This window comes from Anolis carolinensis, chromosome 4, assembly GCF_035594765.1.
Source record: "Anolis carolinensis isolate JA03-04 chromosome 4, rAnoCar3.1.pri, whole genome shotgun sequence".
NCBI lineage: Eukaryota > Metazoa > Chordata > Lepidosauria > Squamata > Dactyloidae > Anolis > Anolis carolinensis.
In genome coordinates this window covers 30,488,975-30,510,186 of record NC_085844.1, presented here as the reverse complement: position 1 = coordinate 30,510,186, position 21,212 = coordinate 30,488,975, and the positions used below count along the sequence as shown (strand labels likewise).

General features: G+C 39.3%; 2 protein-coding genes and 1 long non-coding RNA gene across 3 annotated transcripts in view; 2 read left to right on the top strand and 1 right to left on the bottom strand.

Moving 5' to 3' along the window:
- LOC100561036 (neural-cadherin) overlaps positions 1–12,504 on the top strand; it is a 59,217-nt gene extending 46,713 nt beyond the window's left edge. Inside the window, exons 26-33 of the mRNA XM_062979330.1 lie at positions 45–168; positions 272–452; positions 1,662–1,828; positions 2,627–2,891; positions 4,098–4,278; positions 5,957–6,210; positions 8,576–8,730; positions 10,955–12,504. Of these exons, the coding sequence (XP_062835400.1) occupies positions 45–168; positions 272–452; positions 1,662–1,828; positions 2,627–2,891; positions 4,098–4,278; positions 5,957–6,210; positions 8,576–8,730; positions 10,955–11,356 (1,729 nt within the window). The 3' untranslated portion in view covers positions 11,357–12,504. The remainder of the gene's footprint in view (positions 1–44; positions 169–271; positions 453–1,661; positions 1,829–2,626; positions 2,892–4,097; positions 4,279–5,956; positions 6,211–8,575; positions 8,731–10,954) is intronic.
- A 448-nt stretch (positions 12,505–12,952) lies between these two features.
- Positions 12,953–16,967, bottom strand: LOC134298819 (uncharacterized). Its single transcript, XR_010005910.1, has 2 exons — positions 16,678–16,967; positions 12,953–14,321 (listed from the first exon to the last, which is right to left on the bottom strand). It is a non-coding gene; the product is annotated as an uncharacterized LOC134298819 (long non-coding RNA).
- The window catches only part of ints8 (integrator complex subunit 8), a 28,523-nt gene continuing 24,233 nt past the window's right edge, over positions 16,923–21,212 (top strand). The window contains exons 1-2 of the mRNA XM_062980162.1: positions 16,923–17,068; positions 19,500–19,701. Of these exons, the coding sequence (XP_062836232.1) occupies positions 19,572–19,701 (130 nt within the window). The 5' untranslated portion in view covers positions 16,923–17,068; positions 19,500–19,571. The remainder of the gene's footprint in view (positions 17,069–19,499; positions 19,702–21,212) is intronic.

The following is a 21,212-nucleotide window of genomic DNA, read 5'->3' as shown; positions in this document are numbered from 1 at the left end:
ACTGCACATTAAGTTTTGTTCCCCACTTTTCTTTCTGTTGGTAGAAATCTAGACGTCCACCAACCTCTCCAGCTGGGTGGGGTCAAGAAGGCCCAGCCCTACCATACATCTCAGAAGCACTTCAAAGGGTTCGTGGGTTGCATTCGGAATGTCATCATTGATAGCCAGGTGAGAGCACAAAAAATGCATGCTCTGTTTCTCCACCTCACTTCTTAGCTAAATTGAACTGCAGTTGTATTTACCTTGATTCTTTTCTCTTCTTTATCCGCAGGTATACAATTTGGAGCAACCTGCAGAGTCCTTAAACAGTGCCCCAGGCTGTTCTCTGACCGATGGACTGTGTCAAAAAAGTGGAATACCCTCCTGTGGTGTCCATGGCAAATGCATTGGTGACTGGGGCTCCTTTAACTGTGATTGTTTCACTGGCTACATGGGAGCAAGATGTGACAAAGGTATAGTTGGCAGTGAAGGGAGAAACCCAGAAGAAAGGCTTTGGCAATGTGGCAGAAGATTCATTGTGAAACTGGGATAATGACTAGTTCATTTTACAACTATGGTGTATTTTTGCATCTTTCTTGATGATCCAGTCAAGATTCTGCAGATGAAATTTTTCAGAAAAAAGGCCAAAATCCTGTTAGATCTTACTATCAGTGGTGATATTGAATGAATGGGTCTACTCTATTTGGTTGTAACCAGTAGGAGCGAAATAACATATATACTGGTACTTCTGTTTTTATTACTTTGGTTTTCAAGAGCAAAAGGGTTAGATGAAGAAGTGGAAAAGCATGCAAAGCAATCAGATTTTTTAAAAGTAAGAATTCAGAAACTTGGAACATAAAGTAAATGTGTTACAGTTACATTGTTTCTTTTATCATATCACATTACTTTAAGGATAACTTGTACTACTTACTTAGCACATATATGTTATTTAATTGCTTACAAATTAAGTACTGTAGTATGATTTTTTAATAATATTTTGAAATGTGAAGTCCCAAAGTGGCTCCAAACCCTCTAAATTGATCACCCAAAACAATTTTCAAAGTAACAAGTCATCATTATTTGATTCATAAAATCAAATTAAACAATTTGGGGGTACCTTTGTTACCCCCAAAAGTAAGGAGTTACAGTTAACAAATTCTTTTGCAACACATTCTTTCAAGCTCTGTACAACCCAAAGGAAGACTGCTCCTGCTATTGTCCCACCAACTTGATCTCAGTCAGTAAATTTAAGTGTCATCACAAATCCAAATCCTGGACTAGCAGGATCCTTTTGTATTTATTTTGTCTGAGCAGAAATCATCACTGTGGGGGCAAATGAAGAATTCTCCCCTTCAGACTTTGGATCACCATTTTCTGGTCAAAAATGCTGCTGAAAGTTTGTTGGAGCAGCAGCTCACTTTTTAAATGTATTGAATTTCCCCCTGCAATGTTTTAAACAGTGTATAACTCCTATTTTTCAAAAACAGAAGTAGACTTTTGTGAACTTACTTTTTTTTTGTATTTTGGTATTCTTGGGAGTCAAATGTCTCCCCCAGCTAAAAGAGAACTGTCCCCTGGATCAGTGCCTCTGGCCACCCTCCAAGTAAATGCATAGTAGGGAAATAGGAAATAGAGGAAGTATTATGCAACTGTTTTATTTTTGGTGTGCTCTTTACATCCAGCTCTACTAGAATGGAATTTTGGAAAGGATAGTTGGATTCTTTATGATCTGAAAAATGTATTCAGTGCTTACAACACACACGTCCGCCTCTCCGTCCGCACCAGAACGTCATCTAGTACCCTTCTCAGTCTGGCATCCTCCGTTGGAAATGGATTCATCAGACTGGAGGTAAACAATGAATAGGGTTATTTTTTCTGTTATGATGATGATTCATACAAGGGGCCAGTCCAAGGTGAAACCTGAAATAAAATGAAAAGGAAAAATATTATTCTCCTGAATCAAAACAAAACTTGAAAAAAAATATTGAAGCCTCTATTAAACCTGAACAGTAAGAGAGCTGGAGTGGGTGGATGAGAACAATACTATTTTTATGAAAAAGTGGTTGCCCAAGCAACAGAACAGCTGGGTTCACCAGAATTGAAAAGGGTTTTCCTACTTTCTGATGAAAAGTAAAATGATACTGATACATTGGAGGATATATTCATTTTACATGCCTGCAGTCTTCCATATTCTTTAAGGTCTGACCCCGGGAAGCCTTAGGTGGGAAGTGAAGTAGAGCCCTTCTTCCCCATTTTTATTAAGATTTGGCCAGCCAGCAGGCGAACAAATGAAAAGGTCATACACATGTATGAGACAGCAGCAGCTTGTGGCTTCCACCTCAGGGTGTGCATGGATCTGCTCAAAGTTTCATTTTGGATATAGGCACATTCGATAGTTCTTGTAAAGTTCAGATTAAACCCTGAAGCAGATTCACCATCCCATTTGACTTAAAAACCAGTGGTTGTCCTGGATGTAGACTAGACTATGGTTGGGCAACTCAAGAGTGGGGTTGGGCAACTCTTTATACTGCACTTTGAGATTCATTTGAGTTGCATTCTTGAAACATTTTTATTTTAAAAGATATTTAGTTGTATATGTCTTTTCTAACATCAGATATACAGTTTGTGGTCTTCTGTCTTTCTACAGATTATTGGTGGATATTTTGGTGTGAGTTTCAATTTTGGAGGCAAAGATCATGTGCTTCAGTTGAGCACTGTGCGCATAGACAATGGCCAGTGGATTGAACTAACCCTGGAGCGCTATCACAATGAATTTTCCCTGCTTATTAACGATGGTGGAGGGGATCATGAGGTGTCAGCCATTCTTGGATCAGGAGGACAGTTCAAAATAAATCTAGCAAGGATTGTGCTAGGAAACCGCCTGGTTAATCATTCGGAAAGTGACTTCCAAGGTATGGGCTTGTGATCAAAGACTCAGAAAAAAAAGGGGGGGGACTGGAGAATGAGTTATGTAACAAGCTTATGGAAAGGTGGTTTATCTGAAATGTACCTGTACATGACCAACTAATGCCTCTACTCCAGCCAGTACATCTATCAAATTTGTTAGCTTACGGAGGTTTTCTAACACATCTGTTTTGTAGTAGTCACTTGACAAACTATCTTACAATTGTGAACCTTTGTGATTCAAGACTCTCATTTTGTTCAGACTCCAGTCTGTAAAAGGAAACAAATCCTTTTCTTTCTTTAAATAAAATTGGATCCTTGATTCACTCGACCCGGATTTCTAATTTTTCCTGGAGTTATGGGGGAGGGGAGCCACCGGTGGTGCAGAGGGTTAAACCACTGAGCTGCTGAACTTGCTGACCAAAAAGTCAGTGGTTCGAATCAGGAGAGTGGGGTGAGCTCCTTCTGTTAGCCCCAGCTTCTGCCAACCTAGCAGTTCAAAAACATGCAAATGTGAGTAGATCAATAGGTTCCACTCTGGTGGGAAAGTAACAGTGCTCCATGCAGTCATGCTGGCCACATGACCTTGGAGGTGTCGATGGACAACGCTGGCTCTTTGGCTTAGAAATGGAGATGAGCACCAACCCCCAGAGTCGGACACGATTAGACTTAATGTCAGGAGAAAACCTTTACCTTTACCTATGGGAGAAGGAAAGTCTCTCTGCAGATCTGTGAGGAAATTATAAAGGAAGTAGTAGAACTAGGTTTATTCATTAAAGAAGGCATAAAACTGGCAAATGAGGTTTAAAAAAACTTTTACAGAAAAAATGAACATAAAACACAATCTATGATACACAATCTAGTCCACAAATGAACTAATACAATTGCAAAGTATTAATACAATGTTTAGTGTTTAATCTAATCTCCAGAGTCAATAGCTAATTTAACCAAGTGCATCCTTCCCTATATGAATGCTTGGGGTTTATATTCTTGAGTCTGTTGTCTGATTAGCATTGCAAATAAAAGTGGAAAATCTTTCTGTAAAGTTAACGAAAAAGAATTTAAAACAACAAGGGAAGGAGCAGTTAATTTTATTTGTTCAGATAAATGGCAATCTCTAATTATGGGAGGCAACTAGAGTATAAAGTGAATGAGTAAAATCAATCAGTGGAAGATTATGACAGTGAGATAGATCTGCCTTGTGTCTCCTGCAGGCTGCATGAGGGATGTCCGTCTAAATGGGCAGCCCCTTCTTGTAAATGGGGAAAGCACGGAATACAGCTTCATTGTGGAACAGGAGGGCATCACCATCGGCTGCCATTCCAACTCCTGCAGCAACCAGCCCTGTTACAACCCTTTCCACTGCGTAGATCTATGGAGGAAGTATGAATGCAGGTAAGCACCTTTGTGTGGACTTAGTTTCCTTTTTGTTTAGAATTCAGCTTTTCCAAAGGAAATACCTTCCATTTCCCAAGGCAAACAAACAAGTACAAACAAACAAACATATTCAATTGTCTTAAATATCACTGATGGTGTTAGGGTCTGTAATTAATTTTGCTTGTATAAATTGTGTTTTAATTTTTAGGTGTTCAATGTTTACCAGAAGACTACTCTACTTTGGATCCACAATGAGGATTTTAGAAAGAGAAAAGTAATCTCATATCTCCATACTTAGCACAGATACTCCCCTATGGTGGTACACTGTGCTTGAGCTTGAAAGACATTTTCTTTGGATGTTGCCCAGCCCTCATTATTATTATTTTATTTATTTTTATACCCCGCCACCATCTCCCCAGAGGGACTCGGGGCGGCTTACAGATATAAAACAAGCATACAATGGTATAAAATACAAAAATACACAAATAAAATTAAAAGGCATAAAATAAAATCACAACCATTGTTAGACACATGTTAAAACACAGCAATAAAATCATAAAATGAATTGGGCAAAGTGCACTGAGTGAAACTTGTAAACATGAAGGAAGTTAAGGTGCTATAAGAGCATAAACTGGGGTGAACCCTGTGGCTATGTCGAATCCCTTCCCAACCTGAAATCCTCCAGATGTTTTGGGTTATAATACAAACTATCCCTAGCCCACATGGTAGTTGTAGCCGGACATATCTGGATAACACAGTGGGGAAGATTTGAGCTGATTCTAGGGCAAGATTGGGGAAAGTGTGGACCATTGCCTGCTGATGGATCCACAAGGCCATTTTATGGCTCTAGGGCAGTGATTCTCAACCTGTGGGTCTCCAGGTGTTTTGGCCTACAACTCTCAGAAATCCCAGCCAGTTTACCAGCTGTTAGGATTTCTGGGAATTGAAGGCCAAAACATCTGGGGACCCACAGGTTGAAAACCACTGCTCTAGGATTATATTTGCAAAATTCCACTTAAAGGGGTGCTGGAGCACTTTTGCTGTTTTCTTCCTGATCATTTTAAGCACAGGAGATGCCTTTTCGTCAAACAGAAATTGATTTTCTTGTTCACCTCAATTACAATAACACTTTGAATCATGTGGTTTCATTTGCATGCATTCTAAGCACGTGCTTTATCCTCTGTTGCTGCTGAACTTTTTTTCTAGTATTTTTGCTACAATATTGTGGTGTGGTCTGGTATGGGCAGGGTCTGTGCAAGTGACATCATGAGTTACCACATTGGGTGACGCCAACTCAGGTGATGCCACTGTGTCCACACCTCATTGAGGGCATCAAGATCAAGAAACCCTTGTTACACAGTAGAGAAAGCATGGTCTTGAACGCCTCAAAGGGGGCACTGGGTGAATCATTTCCTTCTGGGTTTCCACTATGTCAGATCAGTCCAGGATTGCTTTAGCACAGAGAAGGAAGAGGTTCAGATGGGGCTATACCTAATATCTTAGTACTGCCAAGTACTATGCTAAACTTATCTGTCATTGTTCACTAGACCTTTCCTCAATGCAGTTAAGATCTGTGTGTACTTTGATTCCTGCTTTGGGGAAGGCTTTAAAATCCTTCTCATTTGACAAAATATAGAGATTATATTATATTATTATATTATATTATATTTTTCAACTGGTGGCTTTCTTCATTCAGATGCCCAGCCGGCAAAGTAGAAGTGACAGATAATCTGACAGGCCTGAAGCAGTGCACCTCATCACCCTGTGGCCACTGGAACTGTAGGAACGGTGGCACCTGCGTGGCTCAGTCTCGGGACAAATATGTCTGCCAGTGTCCTGAAGGTTATAAAGGAAAGTGGTGTGAAGTCAGCCCTGTAAAAGCAGGAAGACCAGTAGGACTCAGCTCTGGTTCCATCTTGGCCATCAGCATGTGCCTACTTGTTTTTTTAGGTAGGAACATTTGACTTTGCTCATGTTATGTTACTGCATGCTATACCCTTGAAATATTCCACATCAATGCCTCTGGGTTCCCAAAGTGCTATTAAAGACACTCCAAAAGACGTTGTCCAAAGAATTCCTGTTTCAGACAACAGCTCTCTGAATCTTATGGCCCACTATGGCAATTCTGGGAGTGAGCATCCAAAACCATATAGGGTTGTTGTGTGTTTTTCAGGCTGTATGGCCATGTTCCAGAAGCATTCTCTTCTGACATAGATGTGGGGAGAGAATTCTTCTGGAACATGGCCATACAGCCCGAAAAACATACAACAATCCTGTGATTCCAGCAATTAAAGCCTTCGACAACACACAAAACCATATATTTTCCTAGATGTATTTATTCTTTCTTTGCCCTCTCAAATGTATTCTCCAATGCATACTTCTTCATTATTTCCTAATGAAGCAGACTTACACACAGAATTTCTCCATCTTTTTACCCTGGAAAAACTTTTGACATAATTTTGAGGGTTCAAAGATACCCTGCATAAAATTATTACATATACAGCATAAAAAAGCTTCATTTCTTCCCAGTCATGATCTCCCGTGGAATCTCTAGCAACCTGTCATGGAAGCCCAGAGTCACAAGAAATCTTGATTGAGAAACCCTGCATTAGACAAAAGAGAAGATTGTCCATAGTGCCTTGAATATATTAGGCAATTCATGGGTCACACTGCCCTCCTGAGCATTTCTTAACACTCCAATTAACAGTGGTTGTCCACCTCTATGAATCATCATTTAAATTGCCGACAACACTCCAAGAAAGTATTGGGCAGGCACAGTGAATAATTAAAATGGTAACTACCAGACTTAAGAGTGTAAGATCGAGCAAAGTACTGTTATTGCCTGCCCTGGTCAACAGAGCAGGGCACTGCAAATTATCTATATATGGGGGTCACCGGTATTTTAAAGATGTGGAACACATGGAGCTGGCTCTACTACACACGTTTTTGTGTTTTTGCTTTGTCTTGGGTATGCCCTGCCCCTTTATGTCCATTTGGACTGTGAGCCATTTCCTGAAGTTGCAAAATAGCTATTAGATGTATTTCCTTCATTTAAGTTTCAATTATCCATCCGCATTATCTGGGATTAGGGACACAGGACCCTAATGATTATGGAGAAACCAGTTGTTGTTTTTTGTACTTGAGTAAATACCTCTCTTGAGAATCTCTAGGTCAACGTCCAATAGAAATCAGCCATACAATCACACAGAAGGACCTACAAATGCCCAGTGAAGTGTTCGTTTTAGAAATCTCTAAGTCCTCTAGCATAACTCTGTGGTCAACTTCTGGTGGAAGTTAGCCATAGAGTCACATTGAAAGTCCTAGCGATTCCTAGAGAAAATTAAGCAAATAACTAAACCCAGAAGAGAAACCCATAAATGTGGAGGATCAACTGTTACACAAAGATCAGCTCTTTCACCAGTTTGGTGTGGTATGTTTGATCGTTGTCTCACTCAAAACCACCTGGTAATCAATCTCCAAAGTAAAATTTGTTTGGCCTTAGCAGAGGACAATATCACTGTATACCTTCATTCTACTCTTTGGTTTATAAAAGCCAGAGTTTATATTGTATCCCATGAAACTGAAACTCCCGCCCTCAACTTTCTGTCCTCTTACACAAATGTACAAGGTCAGGTTTAGTTCTGTTCTTCGTAATTATGTACATTAACACAAGGATTCCCTATCTTCTGTAAATCTTTTGAAAATGTCTGCATTTTGACCGAGATCTGGAGCTGTACCCATCCACTTGCTGTCTCACGTATCTGTGCAGCCTCAGTACTTTAACTTTGCTTGGAAGGCTTTGAAAACTATGGTTCAAAACTGAAATTGCTTTAATTGAATTCTTGACTTGTTTGGGAAGGAAGCAAAAACCCTTCCTTCAAAGAGTGTACATGTCTCAGAAAAGTAATGACTCAATTAATTTATAAAAAACCATTTTAATCTTCATTAAAACAGTGTTTTACTTACTTTGGGTATCTTATTTACTCAGGATTGGTGAAAGGCCAGAGAATGGCCAAAATGCCTTCTATTTAAATGTCCTAGTGGATTCCTGTAGGTAAGTAAAATACCCTTTTAATGAAGCTTGCTTTTAAGATATAGATGATTCATTACCTTCCTGAAGAGTGTACCTTTGTTTTTCAGTCCTTTAACTTAACATGGCATTTCTCCTTAGAGATATAATTATTAAATGCTAACTTATTTTACTCAGGTTGCTTTTATATTAGAGAAAAGATGTTGATGTGCTTTGCAGATCATAACAAATATGTCTTATCAAATGTAGCTCATAACAAATGTCTTTCTTGTTTTTCTTTGTCAGGTTTATTAGTTTCTTATACAGTGTGGAGTCAATGGGGGAGATCAAGGTTTCGAAAAGGAGGAATTTACCACATTCCCGAGGAACATGAAAGTTGGGACGATGTTAGAGAAAATGTCTTCAATTATAATGAGGAAGGAGGAGGGGAGCATGACCTGGTATGGTTTTGCATGACCTGGTATGGCATCAGTACAGCATTTTAAATTCACAAAAACCCAGATTCAGTTATGCATCAAAGATTATGAAAGATTCCCTTTTTACCAGGGAAAAGTGGGGGAAAGTGAAATCATTTGCAGAAATTAACAAGCCAATCCTTTTAATTAGAGGTGGACAACTCTGTCATTTTGGATATTGTTGTAATACAAGCTTAACCACTACAGCTAGTGATAAGTAATGCTGGAAGTGGCAGCCCAACATCTGAAGAGCCAAAACTGTTCACCCCTGCTGTATGCTATGGGAAATAAGCTGCATTGCAATATATTCTTTGGTGTTTGCTCTGCTGCTAACGTACTTAGGACTGAAACCCCAATTGTCTTTATTGACATAACTCATGTCACATTCACAGCCCCCAAACTACATCATGCAGCTTACCTTATCCGTGATCAGGGCTGTAGCCAAGGGGGGGGGGGGGTTAGGGGCTCACCCCCCCCCCCAAAAAAAATTTCAGTTTTTTTTTAAACTGGTTTACTCGTGAATTTTAACTGATTAACTAAATCCCCATGAGTGTCCACTGAAGTTTATCTGTCTTGAGTGTCCACTGAAGTTTATTGATGGAGCCTGATTTCTAAATTATTTTGCGTTATGGAACTACTCTTCATGTTTCGCTAAACAAAAAGTTTCACACACACACCCCCACTCCCCCGAAATGTTTTTCTGGCTATGGCCCTGTCCGTGATCATTCAAATGCTCTATTATGTAGTCCTTATGAGAGAACCGATCAAGGGATTTCTAAGGCACTGGTATGAATCACTTGCTCAGTAGGAACTGTGTGGTTGACTCCTGGTTTAAATTCAAATTTGGTGGGGATGATAGTGGGAGGAAGAAATAATCGTTGTTTCTAGAATTAGGGCAGAAAAGAATAAATCCGTTTTCCTTGACTTCATAAATCTTATGCCCTCAGTAACATTCCCTTCTAGTCTTCCAGACTCTGGCCCCATAGCAGACTTGTGGTGCATATACACTGTAGGATTAATGCAGTTTGACACCACTTTAACTGCTATGGCTTAATGCTATGGAATCACACGAGCTGTAGTTCTTTGAACCCTTTCCAAGTAGTGCAATTCCAGCACCTTTCCTTGTGTCACGTTATTTATCTTCCTTTTTTAAAAAACGGATCCTTGTCTCATCCCTTTGAGTACTCCAGGCTTGGCTCTGGGAGGTGGTGACGTAGAGCGGCAAAGGGTCTACCACTCCAACATTTGCTTTTTGCGTGGAACAATCTGCCCCCCTTCCCCAATTCCCAAAAGTGGGTTCTCAATTTGCATGACCTGCTTCTTCCAGGTTAAGAGGGTTAAGGTTGCCTTATCCAAGAAGCCCCCCACATCCAACAGCCAGGCCTGGACTACTCGCAATTTTTATTGGTCGCCACATATAAAGGAGGAGATAAAACTGAATACAGTGCTTTCAGCTGAGGCTAAACCAACACTGAGTAGACAAGGTACTTAACTACCCCTCCTGTCTTGTGGCATGTGATATCAGTTTTGATGTGATTTTTACACTGACTTTTTGTGCATTTCGAGTGTGTAGTTTTTCCTTGTCCTTGTCCTCTGAAATCTGCCCAGAGTTTTGTTGCAGGCATGGAGTTTCAAAAATCAATCCCTCACAAGGGATCTTGGAAAACCTTTTCTTATAATAACATTTCTAAGAACTTTATTTCCTTTTGTGAAGGAAAAAAATACATTGTAATGTACGAGTTTTCATTCTGATTTTCCCTCCTACTATTAGAGCAGGTTGTATGCCAATGGCTGGAAACTCTGGGAACTTTCAGTAGGAAAAATATCTGTGAAATTGTTTGTATGAAGTGACATTGATGGCAAGTGGTGAAAGGGGATAATTTACCATCTTTATGATTATCTGTTGGTGAAAATGACTCGTTCAACAAATAGAGGATTGAACTTGTACCTGGTAGAGTCAGGTTAAAATCCCTTCATTGCTAAATGTGACATGGTAAGGGTATTCATTTCTTCTGTATGGGAAATTGTCATTTCTATGCCTTGCAAAACAAGATGGAGATTGGCTTTCCTTCAGGGCACTCAGGTGCATTTGAAAAGAGAGGTGCTATAAAATTATTTTTGAAATGCTAAGATAATGAAATTGTATTTTTATGATTGATACAACATGGTTGATTCTTTTCTTTTTCTTCTTCCCATTCCCCATACTCAGAGTGCATATAATTTAGACACGCTAAAGAAACCCGTACAAATCATACCTCCGTTTTCCTCGGGAACGGCTGCTCCAGTCCTCAGATCGTATTCTGGATCACAAATAAACCCTCATGGGAACCCCGCATGCCTGAGAGAAACTCCTTCATTGGATACCAGTCTCCCAGACTTCAAGCATTGCATGTCTCAAAGAATACAGAATGCAGACAGCAATCAGAAACATCTTCCGACAGACAGCATGCATTTCTATTGCTTGGAGGGCCAGGGCTCTCCTGCTGGAAGCCTGAGTTCCTTAGAGACGTCTAGTGTAGAGCAAGACTTAAATTATGAAAACCTCAATGAATGGGGATCAGAGTTTGTGAAGTTAAAACAGTTACATGAACTTCGAACTGAACAATTGTAGAATATGGAGTCATGACATTTCTGCTTGTGAGATGGAACCTCCTCCTTGGAAACCATGTTTAAGTTACTGAGAAAAGACGTTTTTAATACATTTGACAGCATCAAACACATTACCCTATCTATTAAAAATGGCACAGCCCAATATTTTTTTTCTTAGTGTCTTGGTTTTTCGACCTGTTCCTGGGGTTATGTGGGATGCTGGTTCAGAAAATTGCATTGGATAGACCACATCGGCTCTAGTTTCTTAGATGGGGTTATCATGGTTTCTTATGGGTGAGCAACTGGTAATGGCATTTGTTCTGTATCTCAAAAATTAGAGCTGATAGGGGGAAACTGGTGCCATTTTTTTTATAATCAATAGATTAAATATAAACCCAGAAACAGGGCTAACCTTTGAGACACCAAAATGTGAGTTGGCCATTATGGCCATTTGGAACCAGTATATTTTGCCTTCCCTTGAATGATACAAATATAAGGTTTTTATGTGTATTAAATAAATAAAGCTAGAGGGATATTTGTCACCGTGTTTCGAAGTAGCTTTGGGGGAAAATGTAGTTCTGAAATTATTTCTAATATGTGAATCTGTAGTAATATTCTTGCTATTTTGTCTTACTTACGCTGATTACATCTATTTTTTCTGTAACTACTGTAAAATACTTTTTATACTGTACTTGTTTAATTGGCTGTCTCAGTTTTCATAGTTCAGATTAATGTTTCATGCTTATTTCACAGTCAACCTTACGGATATATTTGGCAGAGTTTACACTGCGAGGGATGTGTGCAGAGTAGTATTACTGTGTATACAATTACTTTCAAGCTCTGTGTAATAAGGTGTATATAAAACATAAATGAATTTCATGTTTAGACTTGGATCCCATCTCCAAGAAATCTCATTATGTATTGCTTTGAATGTGATTTTCCTGCTTCTTGGCAGGGGGTTAGACTGGATGGCCCATGAGGTCTCTTCCAACTTTATGATTCTATGATTCTACTGTATATTCAGCTTTTTCAAAACTCGTCTGGTACCAAGCATTTTGGATAAGGCATACTTAACCTGTATAGGTAATTTTCTTTTGTCTGTCTCCTTTTCTACCCAAAATGGATTTCTCCTGAAACATTAAATGTACATTTTGATTTTTTAAAACTTTACCTCTTGAGTGTTTCTCTCCTCTTTCCTACTACAAGTTCTTATTGCAGTGGCTACTCAGCTTGATGTTGACACCAAATAATCCCTGCGCTCTGACTCCATCAATCCTAAATGTAATGAACATTAAAATATTCTAACATTGCAGATCCAGAAAATCCTACTAGAGTTACTAGAAACCATGACTACAGATTAGTGTTAGATTTCTTGTTTTTTTAAAAAACCATAAACTCCATTTCCAGTCTTTAAAAGCATCACTTGTCTTATCATTTAAAACTTATATTTGGGCAAACATCACTTACTTAGTTTCCAACAAACCCCCCAACCTCTGAGGAAGGCTGCCATAAATGTGGGCAAAACGTCAGGAGATAATGCTTCTGGAACATGGCCATACAACCTGGAAAACTCACAACAACCTAGTGATTCTGGCCATGAAAGCTTTTGAAAACATAATAATAATAATAATGCACTTTATAGTCCACCCTTCTCCCTGAAGGGACTCAGAGCAGATTACAGTATATATAATGCAGATAATCACACACAAGACGCGCAATGCAGACAAAGGCAAAAACTTATTTCATTTCCAGCTCTGGAGGCAGTATCCATCTCTGGCTCTGTGGGACGTACTCTTCTCCATTTTCAAGCCGGGAAGCCTGCGTTGTTACCTCCTGGTCGTGTGGCTGCCATGATTGCTTGGAGCATCTTTTTCCCTTTTTCCCACTGAAGCGGTACCTATTTATCTACTCACATTTGCATGTTTTCAAACTGCTAGGCTGGCAGGAGCTAGGGCTAACAGTAGGAGCTCGCCCTGTCCCACGGATTCAAATTGCTGACCTTCAGGTCAGCAGTTCAACAGCACAAGGGCTTGGCGCATTGCACCACCATGGCCCCAATAATAATAATACGGTAGAGTCTCACTTATCCAACATCCGCTTATCCAGTGTTCTGGATTACCCAATGCAGTTTGCCTCCCACCCTGATCCACAGCTGTTTCTCTACGCAGCAAGGATTGAACTTTTTATGGATTTAATTTCCAACAACGTTGCTACTGTAAATTCATTTTATGCAATTCTGTCTTTATTTGTAGTCAATTTGTTAGTAGCCAATGCTTTTGTAGTCAAATGTTTTCAATATATTGTGATGTTTTGGTGCTAAATTCATAAATACAGTAATTACTACATAACGTTACCATGTTTTGGACTGCTTTTTCTGTCGATTTGTTGTAAAACATGTTTTTGGTGCTTAATTTATAAAATAATAACGTAATTTGACATTTAATAAGCTTTTCCTTAATCCCTCCTTATTTTCCAACATTTTTGCTTATTGAACGTTCTGCCGGCCCGTTTATGTTGGATAAGTGAGACTCTACTGTAGTAGTAGTAGTAATAATAATAATAATAATAATAATAATAATAAAATTGTAACCAGCCCTATCTTCCCGAGGGGACTCAGAGCGGTTTCCAACAGAAAAATAGCGAATATTCAATGCCAAAGATGAACAATAACCAATAAACCACCAAACTAAAACCGATAAACAATACAAGAACGTATGGCAACAAAACAAGATAGTAATAAACTTAGCGATACATTCTTTTGTCATTGGCGCTTCAATCCATGTCCAAACTGAAGTAAACAATGGTCTTGCTGCTGTTATGATGTATTGAAGAAATAATCCATATTTATTACCCAATTCTCCATAATGCCCAGCAGAAACTATTGTGAAGTCTTTACAAAATCTATTTTCAAATATTTCTTTTGGATTAACATGAACATTTCAGACCAACGACCTACTGTCTTCTTATAAGTCCACTGTAACTTTGATCTGAAACATTAAGACATTTTCAACAGTTTTATTTAGGTGTTGTTTATAAACTTATCTATATATATAAAAGAGTGATGGCATCACGGCGACTCACAAAACAACAAAAGTACAGGCCCCCCAACCTCGAAATTTGACAACACAACCCATCATCCATGCCTCCAGGTTGATACAACAAAAAGAAAAGAAAAATAAAGTCCTAATTAGAGGGAGAGCAATAATTTTTTTTATCCAATTGCTGCCACTTTAGAGGGCTAATCTCTGCCCACTTGGTTGCCTAGCAACCAAGGGACAGCCAGGGCTCAGTTAGGGGACAGGCAGATTTAGGCCTCACTTAGACTTCTTCCACAGATTATCTAATTTGCACTGAATTATATGGCAATGTAGACTCAAGGCCCTTCCACACAGCTATATAACCCATTTATAATCTTATATTATCTGCTTTGCACTGGATTATCATGACTCCACACTACCATATCATCCACTTCAGTGTGCATTTTATACAGCTGTGAAGAAGGGGCCTCATATAATCCAGTTCTAAGCAGATAATATAAGATTATCAATAAACAGTAGACTCTCACTTATCCAACATATAAACGGGCCGGCAGGATAAGCGAATATGTTGGATAATAAGGAGGGATTAAGGATAAGCCTATTAAACATCAAATTAGGTTATGATTTTACAAATTAAGCATCAAAACATCATGCTATACAACAAATTTGACAGAAAAAGTAGTTCCATGCGCAGTAATGCTATGTAGTAATTACAGTAGAGTCTCGCTTATTCAACGTTCTGGATTATCCAACACATTTTTGTAGTCAATGCTTTCAATATATCGTGATATTTTGGTGCTAAATTCATAAATACAGTAATTACTACATAGCATTACTGTGTATTGAACTACCTTTTCTGCCAAGTTTGTTGTCTAACATGATGTTTTGGTGCTTAATTTGTAAAATCATAACCTAATTTGATGTTTAATAGGCTTATCCTTAATCCCTCCTTATTATCCAACATATTCGCTTATCCAATATTCTGCCAGCCCGTTTATGTTGGATAAGTGAGACTCTACTGTACTGTATTTACAAATTTACAACAAAAATATCACAATGAATTTAAAACACTGACTACAAAAACATTGATTATGAAAAGGCAGACTGCGTTGGATAATCCAGAACATTGTATAAGCGAATGTTGGATATGTGAGATTCTACTTTAATATGAAATAATTACTGGGATAGAATAATGCAGAACAGTATAATCTCTAAAACCAGGACAGTAAATAAACAGGGGAATTCCACACAGGAAACAATCAGGGCCAGCTAACACCTCCCAACAAAGTATTCCCATCATCAAAGTCTGGCAAATCCTCTGTTTTCTCAGGGCCGCAGACAGTAGAAGCACATAAAATATTGCAAACAACACCACTCTGAAAACAAGGGAATTCCAGACAGGAAACAATCAGGGCCAGCTAACACCTCCCAACAAAAAATTCACTCGGAGGAAACAGCCAGGCTTTAAAGCTGCAAGGCCATTACATCCTAATCATGTTTCCTAATTGCAGCATTCATACTTGCCTCCAACAGACAAAAAAACCCAATCAGAAATATTGTATATTCACAACCTTTAGGAAATAATATCCCCTGATGGCGCAGCGTGTTAAAGCGCTGAGCTGCTGAACTTCTGGACCGAAAGGCCACAGGTTTGAATTGGGGGAGCAGAGAGAGCCCCCACTGTTAGCCCCAGCTTCTGCCAACCCAGAAGTTCAAAAACATGCAAATGTGAGTGCATCAATAGGTACTGCTCCGGTGGGAAGGTAACGCCGCTACATGCAGTCATCCCACATGACCTTGGAGGAGTCTACGGACAACACCGGCTTTTCTGCTTAGAAATGGAGATAAGCACCAACCCCCAGAATCATACATGACTGGGCTTAATGTCAGGGGAAAACGTTTACCCTTTACCTTAACTACCACCAATTCCTCAATACTTTATTTCCCATACCACCAGACTTCGCCACAGCAACGCGTGGCCGGGCACAGCTAGTTATTTTATATAGGTTTTCTTTCAAATTACTGCAAATACCCATATACCCCTTTTGAAAAGTGTATCATATCTATCAGGCATGGGCAAACTTGGGCCCTCCGGGTGTTTTGGACTCCAACTCCCACAATTCCTAACAGCCTACCGGCTGTTAGGAATTGTGGGAGTTGGAGTCCAAAACACCCGGAGGGCCCAAGTTTGCCCATGCCTGATCTACACTATAGAATTATAGCAGTTTGATACCACTTGAACTGCCATGGCTCAAGGATAATGGCCATAGCCATTATGCTATAGATGACCAGAAAGTATACTTACTTACTTAGGCGATCCCTCGTAGTTCGAGGATGATGGTCCTACATTTCTGTTGTCTTGGGGATGGATCCGTAGATGGCTGAAGAGACCTATTCTTGATCTGCATGTTCTCCCGCTGAGAGGAAAAAGAAACAAGCCGGTCCCAGCCCCTTCGACCAATCACATGAGTCCTTGGCTTGCTATTCTCCTCATCATTGGTCGGAATCTGGCAAAGAGGCGGGGCAAAAGTTAGCCCTGTTCCATTCATTTCATCTGAGCAGAGACAGGAACAGAAGGGAAAGGGGCGTCGACGGCGGCCATTTTGGGAGGGGCAAGGCGGAGAAGGCTGGGCGCGATTGGCACATGCGCGGAAGGGAACTGGAAGCTGGGAAACGAGAAGGTGAATGAATTGGAGGTATTTCTTTTATCTGGCATTCATTTGGGACGGAGAAGGTTGTGGGAGCGAGGTGTTTTAAACATAGACGTTAAAAGTGGTGATGGTACTGCTACGAGTGTGGTGGGGGCATCTAAACTGCAGAATTAACGCGGTTTGACACCACTTTGACCGCCATGACTCAGTACTATGAATCCTGGGAGTTTCAGTTTTGCAGGGTCTTCAGCCTTCTCTGCCAGAGAGTGCTGGTGCCCCACCAAACTACAAATCCCAGCATCCCATAGCCTAAAGCAGGCATGGGCAAACTTGGGCGTTTAGGAAATGTGTGAGTTGAAGTCCAAAACACCTGCAGGGCCTGGCCTAGAGCCTTGGAAGTTAAAGCGGCGTAGAACTGCATTAATTCTCCAGTGTTGATGCAGTTTGAAGGCTAAGTAAATATATTTATTTTGAAGAATCTATGTTATACTAATTATTTAATCAGTTACCAGATCCATTATAAATTATGGTTTATACCTTGTGGCCCACAGTTTGCACTTTGTCCATCCATGTCAGAAGAGACCACAAAGGCCATCCAGTCCAATCCCCTTCTGCCATGCAGAAATACACAATCAAAACACTCCCGACAGATGGCCATCCAGTTCCTGCTTAAAAGCCCCCAGAGAAGGAGACTCCAGCCACATCTAAGGCAGCATATTCCATTCTTGAACTATCAGGAAATTCTTCCTAATGTTTAGGTGGAAACCCTTTTCCTGCCAACTCCCCCAAATCAAGGTGAATTTTCCCCAAAGACCTCCAGTACTTTTTCTTGGTCATGGGGGTTCTGTGTGCCAAGTTAATTCCATCGTTGGTGGAGTTCAGAGTGCTCTTAGATTGCAGGTGAACTATAAATCCCAGTGCCAAAGCGGAGAACCACACATTTCTCCCTGTCAAAATTAATTTTGTTAGTTGGGCCCAGCTCATTGGCCAGCACCTTTTGGATTTGTCCAGTCAGCCAATTCCCAATCCACCAAATATCTTTGATATCTTCCATATATAACGCATAAACATATAGTTCAATAATATCTGTAGACTAAACATACAGTAGAGTCTCACTTATCCAAGCTAAACGGGCCGGCAGAAGCTTGGATAAGCAAATATCTTGGATAATAAGGAGGGATTAAGGAAAAGCCTATTACACATCAAATTAGGTTATGATTTTACAAATTAAGCACCAAAACATCATGTTATACAACAAATTTGACAGAAAAGGTAGTTCAATACGCAGTAATGTTATGTTGTAATTACTGTATTTACGAATTTAGCACCAAAATATCATGATATATTGAAAACATTGATTACAAAATGGCTTGGATAATCCAGAAGCTTGGATAAGCGAGGCTTGGATAAGTGAGACTCTACTGTAGTTTGTCCATATCATGAAACAATTAGTAGGGTAGAAGGTATCAGGATAAGAGGTAGAGCACATTAAACTATGTAACATGATTTTTATCCCTGGGTTGTAAATGTTATTTCCTAATTGGTTCTGTCATAAAAACATGGGAAACATTTATTAAACTGCAAAAACTTTGTCCATTTTGCTATAGTTTTTTGATGAATATTTAATAGAGTCTCAACAAATTCAACATAGTTTGTGGCCACCACAAAAGTGAAATTTCTGGAGTATCACAAAGTAAGTATCGCACAATTAAACAGGAATAACACTTTCAGGCCAGAAACAGAAACATTTTCCAATTTTGTTACATATTGTTATCATTCAAGGAAGCCACAGCCCTGAGTCTGCAACTGGGTGGTTGATGATAGAGGCAGGGGTCGCCTTATGTCAAAGTCTACTTGATGGCAGTCAACACCAACAAACAATAAAGTCTTGAACATACCAAAAGACATAGGGGAGGAAGAAAAATAACTTTTCATTGATGTTGACATTGATGTTGCTTTATTGTTTTGCTATAAGGTTGTCTCAACCAAAGTGCCAAATTTGGAATGTACTTCAACCCATTCCCATTCTGCTGCTGCTGCTGTTGTTGTTGTTGTCGTCTTAAGAGCTCAGTGAAAATCAGAAGCTGTGTTGGGCGTTTTTAAATGTGGAGATTGTTTCTAAATGGAACATCTGAACAAGATTTTACAGGAATCGAAAAAATATATATCTTTACGATGTGCATTCTTTTGTGCTAAAATTCATTTTTCCCAGTACTAAAGTGATTTTATATATTTTGATAGTTTTGATCTCTATGTAATATTCTACTTCTGGCCAACAATATGCTGCCACCTATAACTAATTTTAGAGATTTGGTACCTTTTATAAACAAATTCCACAAACGGAGATTAGATGGCTATCTGTTTGGGTTGTTTTAACTGTCCCGCGTTTCTACTGGATAGGAGATCCTTTGCAGTTCTACAGTTCTTTGATTCTGTAAGAAGAATAAGTTGTGTTCCATGGACTTTTTCTTTCTAGCAAAAGTCAAGGACATCTGTTACTGACTCAACAAGCATTTCAAAGAAACAAGAAGCAATTTAAAAGAGGAAAATGAGTGCAGAAGCTGCTGACCGAGAGGCCGTCACCTCTAGCCGACCCTGCACTCCACCACAGACCTCCTGGTTTGAGTTTTTGCTGGAAGAGTCTCTTCTAGAGAAACATCTGAAAAAGGTTTCTCCAGGTCAGTAATATTGTGATCTAAGATCTTATTTTAAATTTGCAGTCATTAATGACTGCAAAGGAGGAGAGAGCTGGATTGGGACTCTTTTGCACTACACAGTTATAGCATTCTGATTTTACTTTAACCATCATGGCAACTTCCTATGGAATCCTAGGATTATAATTTGGTGATGTGCTTGAGCTTTCAGTCTGAGAATTCTAAATATGCCTCTTGAAAAATCAAATCCCAGGATTTGATGTGATGGAACTATACCAATTTAAGTGGAATCACAGCACTATATTTGTGTAGTATGTAAAGACCCCTTCACAAAGTTGAAACTGGTATTGTGGATGTATTCTTCCCAGGGGAAGTCAGGTTGACTTCATCTGCCTTCCATGGGTAGGTGAGACAGTATGTAATTTGTACACCTTTGAATCTTAAAAATTATTAGGAGTCTTTTATTGTACCATTTTGAACAAATGTTTATTGTCTGCTATTCTTCAGGTGTAGAAAACTGCAATCTCTTATACAATTAAATTTCTAAAACATGGTTGAAATTTATTGGATTGTAGCTGAAGGGGCATATAAAAATTACATGTGTTTAGTATGTAATAGGTACATAGACTGAATATTTAATTTACAATTTACATCTTAATATACTGTATATACTCCAGTATACGACAACCTGAATATAAGCAGGGGCACCTAATTTTTCCATTAAAAACTGGGAAAACTTATTGACTCGAGCATAAGACGAGGGTGGGGAATGCAGCAGCTATTGATAAATTTCAAAAATGAAAATAAATACCAATAAAATTACATTAATTGAGGCATCAGTAGGTTAAATGTTTTTGAGTATTTACATAAAATTCTAATTTAAGATAGTAAGACTTTAATAAGATAAGATTTTCCAGCTCTGATTACCTATATACTGAAGTATAAGCCGACCAGGACCCTTACTCAAGTATAAGACGAAGGGGCTTTTTCAGTCCTAAAAAGAGCTGAAAACCCCGGCTTATACTTGTATATACGAGGGCTATCCAGAAAATAGGCTATGTTTTGGATTTTAAAAAGGGCCAAGTATAGGATAAATCCTTTACCATATGCAGCTGGAAGACACATCCCAAAACTACAATCTCATGTAATCCCCATTTAAATTTAGCCACGTTTTTTATAGATAAATGAGTTTGAAAAGTACTGCACCAGTAAATTTGCTGCCTCTCTCCTCCATTTCCAACAATGGGGGCGTGGCTGGCAGCGCAGCGTTTTGGCTACGCTGCAGGAAGGGAGAAGGAGGAAGAGCCGGGGACACAGGCGGGGAATTTACTGGTGCAGTACTTTTCAAACTCATTTATCTATAAGAAACGTGGCTAAATTTAAATGGGGATTACATGAGATTGTAGTTTTGGGATGTGTCTTTCAGCTGCATATGGTAAATGATTTCTCCTATACTTTGTCCTTTTTAAAATCCAAAACGTAGCCTACTTTCTGAATAGCCCTCGTATATGGTATGTTGTCGAAGGTTTTCATGG